We start from the raw sequence: 8,805 nt of genomic DNA on the forward strand, positions 1-8,805 counted from the left end.
TTATATATAATCAAAAAGCATACAACAATCTTCCCTAAATTCCTCCGTGATTCACGCCGACAACATGTTCAGCTATGAGGACAGGAGAGGAATGAGAAACATGATTACCTTATCAAGGTCTGGATGTTTAATACGCCTAACTACAGAATGGTAAAGTTCCTCCCTTAGAGAATCTAAGCCGCCGACGTCTTCCCATTTCACATTAGGTATTGTGGAAAATCCATCTCTTTTTAACGAGGGTTGAACTACTTTCAGTGCGTCCTGAGAAACGTAACAGTAATGAGACTCAACTTTTACAGAAATATTTATAGGTAAAGCAGGGAGTGAAAGAAATCGAGTAGAGTATTACAGAAAATACAGGCCTACTTCAGGGTGGAGAAAAGATAGAAAAAGGCCTCTTTTTCCTATATTGAGCCCAAATATAGGTCAAAAAGCTGCCAGAATGAATATACAATGATTTCAGATAACCCAAGGATATCCATATCAAATTAAAAAAAAAAGTGAACAGGTAGGGATCAAAATCTAGAACAATAGATGATAGAATGCTGCATACCTTCTTTTTGCAATTGGATAACCAATAAATTATATACAGAACACGTATCTTAGGGGATGTCCATTTTTTTTGTTGTCAATGCGTCTGTTTATGAGTTCATCTCTTTTTAGCAGTACGCAATCTCGGTTAACATGATCGTATGGTCAGTCACAATATCTTTTGGTGCAGGTTTGGACAACAAAGTTGGTCTCATAATCTTGATAGAACAATGTTGCAAGGATGTTGCCATAATTTGATCCTGATGCTCAAGCCTGGTTTAAGGTTGTTGATTTTTTCCCATTTTTGGACAACGATTGGGAACAAATTGTTGACATATAAAGAGACCGTTTATGCGGCAACTTGATTAGAAGTTCAGTGTGGAAATGTAAATTGTTAACAAACCTAGGCAGAGTGTTAATTTGAGTTTTGTTGTCTGTTGTTAGTTTTATTTTTTTTTAACAATATTAAATTATACTTCTTACTTTTGACACTTGCTAATAGATTTTGAAACGGTCTCTATTTTTGTCTTCTAAGTGAGGATAAGCTGGTTGTGTCCCTAGGAAAAGATTGAGAGAGCACAGAGGGAAGAAGAAGAAGATACTCTACACACACAAAACAGTCGTGGGCAAGAAGCATTGACACCTAGACAGTTTCTTCCTATGGATCAGAATTGTGGAGGTACGGGTTTTCTATAATTGGTTGTCTTTGTCATTGTTTTTCACCTGAAGTTTTGATTCTTAAATCATGATATATGGTCCATTGGATTGATATTCATACCATGCCATTTGTCTAAAACTTGCGTACTAGATTCATTCTTTTATTTTCCAAATGAAAACTAAATGGCTCTCTTTGATAAGCTTTTGGAAAATTAGAATTTCAGCTTCAGAGAAACAACAAAATGGAAAATGATTTCAATATTTGATCGGAGAAATATCTAACTATATGTATATGTTTCTTCTCATAGATCGCAACTTTACCTCTAAAGTTGATTAAGGGCCAGTTTGGCCCTGAGGTGATTTTGTCAAAATCTGCATTTGCAAATTTTATTAGCAGTTGCTTCTAAAAACTCATAATCTACCTAAAAGTTACATTGGAGTTTGTGAACTTAAAAAATAAACTGATTCGCTAAACACATTGGTCAGATTATTTGAGAATTTAAGCTCACAATCTATACAAAACTCGGGACCAAACTTAGCCTAAAAGTCGAAGTTAGAACAGCAAAGAGTTCACTGGAGTCCAATTTCATCTCAAGTTGCCTTTCCTTGTTCTGTTGGTTTCATTTACAGCAGATCAAACTAATTTATTGGTTGTCATAGTTCTCACTATTCTGTGGCCATTTGTTCCTTTGGTCAATTCTAAGCTTATGAGGTGCAAGTTTGGAGAACAAAATTGATGTTGTAGTTTTGTCAGCAAAACTAGCTGAAAATAACTGACTAGCCGAAAATAAAGTTTCATACAACTAATGATCGAGTTTACTGTACTTGCCCGCCACCATTTGCTGCAAGTACGTCCACATATGGATGATGATACGATCATCTGTTTCATTGTTTTGTATCTTATATTTCAATAGCTAATCGGTAAATGATACGTATGTACCCTTTCAAAGCAAAACTAAAAATTGATACAAAATTTGGATGAGATAGGTTCAAGTCTTCTGTCTTTTTTGCTTATGGTTGTCATTGCCCTCTTTTCTTTCCCTTCTTCCTTTCTTATGTCCCTGGCATTAGTTTTTAACAAATCAATCAGCAACTTCTGGTCTCTGCTTGGTGATATAACGTATAATCATGCGTAGCAAAAAAAAAAAAGAAAAGAAATGAAGTATACTCATGAAGAAGTACAGAAAGGAAGCTAAAGTATACCTGAGCACAAAGAGACTTAAGGGGGTCCTTATCTTTCTTGAATTTTTTCTTGAATCCCTGGCGGCGGCCAGGGTTGTTATTACCCATTGCAGCTCTGGCAAGCTTAACTCTCTTGCTGGCTTCTTTAGTAGTTGCATCTAATAGATAATCAGGCACAACTCTTAGGTGAGGAGCAGGGGGCTTCTTGCTCAGAACCTTGTCATGTTTCAGAAGATCTGACCAACAAAATTAATAATAATAAAAAATTAATAACGCTAAAGTTTTGCAACTAGAAATGATAGGGACAAATATGATATATACCTAGATCCTTTTGGTTAGCTTCAAAATGAGCCTTCAACCTAACCAGATGGAACCAGATCATTAGAAAACTAAAACTACATATAATGTAATATAGAGGTAATGCAGCAAGATTAAGCATTGAAGGCACTGCAAATGAGCATTGATTATACCGTCCTTGTGATCCAAACAAGATGGGGACCAGATGCAACATTTAAGGATGTGATGGTATATCTTAGTTTCAACATGCCGTTACTCTGATTTAGCAAAAAATGGTGCCAATATGCATAAAGAAAGCAATGATAGAAATACTCACTTTTCAGAATTGAGAATTTCATTCCTCAAATCCTGGGCTCGGGATTCTCTCACAGCAAGTTTTGTCACACTCTTTGAGACATCCTGCATAAATCACATGTAAGCATTAATGACCATCCACCCTATGTTTATATCTCCCCATGCAATGTCAGAATAGGCATGCAACTTGAACAAGGTGTGATCAAACGAAGGCCTTTAAGATAATCAAAATGTAGCTGCAGAGAATCAGAACAATCACCTCGGCTCTATATCTTAAAGACTCCACGGCATTTTTGGTCAGTAGCGTAAATGGAACAAGTTTATTTGAATCCTTTTCTTCATCGTCCCCCAAAAAGGACTTTATCTCTTCAAAAACAATCATCTCATCTGGAGATACCTGTTACAAAAAGCTGATATTAGAAAATAAAAAACCCATGCAAAAAAAAAAAAAAAAAACATGAGCATCTGTAATTATTAAACCTCCTGCGGTCAAAGTTATTTGTTAAGGCCTCTCAATGAGCTTGAATACTTCACAAAGAATGCATGAGGTTATGTAACTATCAAGTAGAATGACCAATCACCATTCTATTAGGACCATATTACCTACAGAACAAAAAAAAGACCCTTTTATTGCCTAACATACTCACAAGAGATACAGAAGCACCAGTACTGTACGCTCTTCCGGTACGACCAATTCGATGAACATATCCTTCAAGACTAAGAGGCATATCAAAGTTCAGGACCTGCAAAGATAGTAACGGAGCAGATATGAATAATAGCAACTAATAGATGGTACATTACTCAGTATTCTTTCTTTTACAAATCAAGGTACATAGAAAAATATTCACATATAAATAAAGTCTAAAGGAAACTCCAAAAAAACATATCAGCTCATGAAACTGCAGAGGCCCTTGATCAATATGAATAAAGGACCAAGATCATTTGGGGGGAGATATGATTGTCTGTAGTTTCCCAATAGTATTTCATTAAAACAATTGTTGCCAAACCAGAATAGAAAAAATAGTTTCCCTGTAGTAATTAACTTAGGTTCACGTATAAGATAAGGGAGGACTGCCTCTTTTCTTCACACTCCCTTCTATTTTTAAAATTAGAACACGAACAAGACTGCAAATATCACCTCCTTAAAAGATCCATGTGTTCAGTTACTACCCAACCAGGAAATGTTGTAGGTAGCTATCATTTAAAAATAATAATAAAAAAATCATAGAGCTCAAAAATGAAAATTTCCTACTTCTTCCAAGAAACGTATGTTCAGTCTTGGAACTACAAGTAATATGCAAAGTGTACTTTGGACCCATTGTACACATTACCGAAATATATGGTTAGAAGATGTACTTGCATTGGTATGGAAATTCATCTATTTTAACATAGTAATGAATACACTAAACAATCAAACCCAGAAATTACTAAGATGTGAATCTAATTAAAGTAAATGCAAAAAAAAAAAAAAAAACTCTAAATAGCAGTTTGACGAGTTGTTACTAGATCATCTAGGACACATCTGTTATACCCCATAAACTACCGATCTTCCAAAGGTAAAGTCTAATAACCATCTCCATAGCAACACGAATAGTAATGACATACCGTGTGCACATTCTTGAAGTCAATTCCTCGCACCACTCCAAATTCAGAGTCAGCTTTGGGTTTGGGTTTGGAATGTTTCCTAGATTGTTTTGATTCGGCATTTTTCTGCTTATTCTCTTCCTTCTCCTTCGTTTCTCTGTCATCGGTTGCAATCAAATAATCAAAAAGACCAGCATTGAATTCCTGTTGACAAATGAAGGTGGTGAGGATTTCAAGAATTGTAATTCTCACTGAAATTTAGCCAATACATGAATACATTTATCCATAATTCAGTTGCAACATTAATTGTTTGGCATGCTACAAACCTCAAGAATGTGGATACGAGAATTTTGAGGCAACTCAGAATTCAAAACAGCAGATCTTATGCCAAACTGCACAAAGATGAAGCTATTAATTTCTAGAAAAGTACGGATAGCTTATATCGATGCATGTATAGAATTCCATATACCTTTTCCAAGAATAGCTTTATTCTGAAGGATGTGTCTATCGTATTAGTAAATATCAGAACCTTTTTCTGAACCAACTCCAACTTTAAGAGGCAAAGGAGGTAAAGTAACTTATCACGAGCAGTACATGATATCTACAAAACAATATAACAAAAAAAAATTGTTATGCTCACTGTAACAGAGGGAAGGAAATACAAAATAGAAATTGGAACAAAATAAAGAAGATTAAATAAACAATAATCATCAATATCATGTTAGATTTGCTAAAAACATTACATTTTAGGAAACATGGTAAATGTTTATGGGCACTAGAATGCTTACCCAGGACTGCTCAACATTTTTCGGGATGACCTCATCCTTGACTTCTCCAACTTCGGGCAAAGTCAAAATGTATGAATTATGTAGAATGAGCTTTTTGAGTTTCTCAACATCATCACTGCCACATAAGTAGGTATCAAATACTACAAACTACAGAATTAAAAGGGGAAAAAATGCAACCTTTGAGCGTTCAAGAGATACATTACTATACTAAAGTTACAAAACACATTGTGGTAACTTCCCAACAAGCAGAAATAAGAACTTGTACACATATTCAGTGAACAACAAACCTTTGTGTGGCAGACATGAGAAGAGATTGGCAACGTTTAGGAATGTGAGGTGTCAAAGCTTTTATATCTTCCTCATACCCATATGACAAAAGAAGATCAGCCTGAAACGAAATATACAACACCAATCATTCTTTACAACTTGTAGGAAAATTAGATATATCATGCAACAGGTTAAAGACCATATTTTTTGCAATAAACTTTTGACTTCAAAAGATCCTACGATGCCCCACGACAAATTACTGGACTTAACAACTCAGATCAAACCACGGACATAGCATTATCAATAACAAATCAACTTGTCAGCAAGCAGAATAACCCCTCACCTCATCAAGCACAAGCATTTCCAGTGAATCATCGATTGACGCTGCTTGAAGAACACCATCCGACAAGCACTTCTTCACACAAGCAGGAGTCGAAACCACAATCTCAGGCGGTCCGGCCAAAGCTGTGCGCTGCATTACCAGATAAGACACAGTCAGCTAATCAAGTCTAGACAAATGCAACAGCTCAACAAAAAAAAAAATCTTGATAGCTAAAGGAAAAAAAGAACCAACCAAATCAGAAGTAGGCATGTTGCTTGTCAACTGTACGACTTTCAATGCAACTCTACACAGTTCAATCAAAGACCTGACCTCCTTATAAACCTGCGGAACACGCCATCAAAATCTCAATTCAATCCAAGACCTTAACTCCCTATAAACTTGGAAAATGTGTCGGAATTTTAAGCTAACCTGCTGAGAGAGTTCCCTAGTAGGGACAAGAACAAGGGCCCTGGGAGCGAGTTTCTTGTTGGGTTCGTCGGAAGCAGTGAAGAGTTTCTGAAGCAGAGGGAGCAGATAAGCAAAGGTCTTGCCGGAACCGGTCTTTGCTCTCGCCACCACATCCTTGCCTTCCTGAAACCACCACCAGTAAAAACCAGTTACAGCATTTCGACGATAAAATTGATAGGGTGAAAAGAGAGAGAGAGAGAGAGAGAGAGAGAGGAGATTTACGAGGATGAGAGGAATAGCGACGCGCTGAATGGGGGTGGGGTTGAGGATCTTCTTCTTGCTTAGAGCGCGAATGAGGCGGCCGTCGAGTCCGAGGGTTTCGAAGGTGTGGTGATGGTCGTCGTCGTCGTCGTCGTCGCTTTGGATATCGTTGGGTGGGTGCTGCTGTGGTTCGGCCATGGCAGCTTCTTGGGGGGTTTAGGGTTCTACGAGCTCCTGTGAAAGTGTGAAAGACTAAACAAAACGGTGCGGCTTCTTCATTCGGGTCGGGGTCTTATTAGTGTACGATTTTGCCCTCATTTCAGGACGCTCGTAGAATCGTAAAGTTACCCTTTTGAGTTTTGACCAGGGTTAAAACTTACGGGTTTTGATAATTAAAGGCATTCAAAGACCTAAAATGTTAATTAAGACATTTAGTTTGGATTTCTGATAAATAAGGGCATATGTAAAACTTAAATTTTTTTAAGTTTCAAGTTATTACGAGTGTGCCACTATAACTCTAAATTACTCATATTCTTTCACTCTCAGCCGTCTCTCTCTCACTCTTTCCATTTTTCTCTCTTTCTCTCTGCAACTGCAACAAATACACAGATCTCTCTCTCTCTCTCTCTCTCTCTCTCTCGTTCTCACAGGTGAGATAGACTTGAATCTTTGGGTAAAAACAACCTTGAATCTGTATACTAGATATACTGATTTTTCTTCTTCATTTGAATATGAGCCTATCTTCATGTCATGGATTCGGATCTCTATGTTAGGCTTGTGAGAGATTGTTGCATCAAATTGTAATTAAACTCAATTTCGATTAGTATGTGTTAGTGTTGATATCATGGTACTTGCAGTACGAGTTCAATTGTGTTGTGAGTATGATTAATGAATGGGCAATGCTATATAGTCTCATTTGCGTGTTTTGAACATCTGAAATTTTGTTGGAGATTTTGTTTAAGTAACTGATTGTTCACACACGTAACTATGCAAGTAACTGTTTGTTCATACATGTAACTATGTAAGTAACTATTTCAGTAACTGAAATTATGCGTTATACAGTCTTGATTTGATTTCATGATTGTTCATACACGTAACTATGTAAGTAACTATATCGGGAACTGTGTTATAACTATAGCCTTGCTTTGTGTAGTAGGAATCCAAAAATGGTGAAACGTTCCTATGGCTCACGCGATGAAACCTCAACTGAAGGCTCAGACACATCAAGCATGATAGGTAACTGTGTGAGTAACTAGAAGTCTTTAACTACACACGAGCTCTCTTTGAACGAAGCAGTAACTCTTCTCCTAGATTAGATACCCCTTGATCTCTAAGAACTCGTAAAGTAGGTAATTGTGTGTGTAAAATAACTGTGTATGTAACTGTGTCAATGTATTTATTATTATAATGTAACTATTTAAGTAACTTGAAGCAAAAAAAAACGTACCAGAGGTTGTGAACCGGTGAGATCGAGCATTTGCGGCGACTCGACCGTGTGGTTGAGAAGCAATCGCTGCGGACGAACCTTTACCTTTACCTTCACTCACGCAAGTGTGGGACGCGTGCTCCCATCAAACCTAAGACCTAAAATACCCCTAGAAAATAAATAACCCCAGGTAATTCTAAAGTCTACTTGTTCTTTCCAGCAAAAATAGTAGAGATGAGGATTGAGGACGAAGACGCGTCTATATACGCGTATTTTTTCAAAACTTGGTTCTGCGTCATTTCTACACCGTATCTGTATTCAAACTCCAACGAGTATTGGCAAAGGATCTGCATAAAAAAGAGGTCAAGTATGACCAAATCTCACCAAAAGGCATATGCATTTATCATCATGTGTTCAAGGATATTAACGTTTTACTATTGCTACTGTATGAGGTGACGTGTTAATTACATATCAGGATACATCTAGAATTTTAAAATTAAAGAAACTACTGAGGAAATTCGACTTGAAGGGTCCAGAAACTGCACAAGAGATAATAGGAGTAAAGACAAGGAGAGACAAAGAAGTGAGAAACACATGGTTGTTGTCAGAACCCATGTTTGCTCCACCAGTAGCACACTTTCGGTTGTGTGTGCAAATATCATCTACACGAGAGTTGGATGAGATGATGGATGTTTCTAATGCAAAAGTGGTCAGAAATCTGATGTGTGCTAAAATCTGTACAAGACCAGGTATAGCTCAAGTATTAAGCATTGTGTCAAAGTATATGG

The 8,805-nt window shown here is 36.9% G+C and overlaps 1 protein-coding gene across 1 annotated transcript; it reads right to left on the minus strand.

Moving 5' to 3' along the window:
* Window positions 1-1,931: 1,931 nt before the first annotated feature.
* LOC126793186 (DEAD-box ATP-dependent RNA helicase 16) lies at window positions 1,932-6,830 on the minus strand. Its single transcript, XM_050519631.1, has 15 exons — window positions 6,613-6,830; window positions 6,352-6,513; window positions 6,175-6,264; window positions 5,944-6,072; window positions 5,621-5,721; window positions 5,334-5,448; window positions 5,015-5,146; window positions 4,872-4,937; window positions 4,567-4,749; window positions 3,609-3,704; window positions 3,221-3,358; window positions 2,984-3,066; window positions 2,692-2,729; window positions 2,392-2,606; window positions 1,932-2,249 (listed from the first exon to the last, which is right to left on the minus strand). Exons 1-15 carry the CDS (start codon window positions 6,787-6,789, stop codon window positions 2,178-2,180), a joined length of 1,797 nt encoding a protein of 598 aa, XP_050375588.1. The 5' UTR covers window positions 6,790-6,830; the 3' UTR covers window positions 1,932-2,177.
* Window positions 6,831-8,805: the final 1,975 nt, after the last annotated feature.

The sequence above is a fragment of the Argentina anserina genome, chromosome 5 (assembly GCF_933775445.1).
Source record: "Argentina anserina chromosome 5, drPotAnse1.1, whole genome shotgun sequence".
Lineage (NCBI taxonomy): Eukaryota > Viridiplantae > Streptophyta > Magnoliopsida > Rosales > Rosaceae > Argentina > Argentina anserina.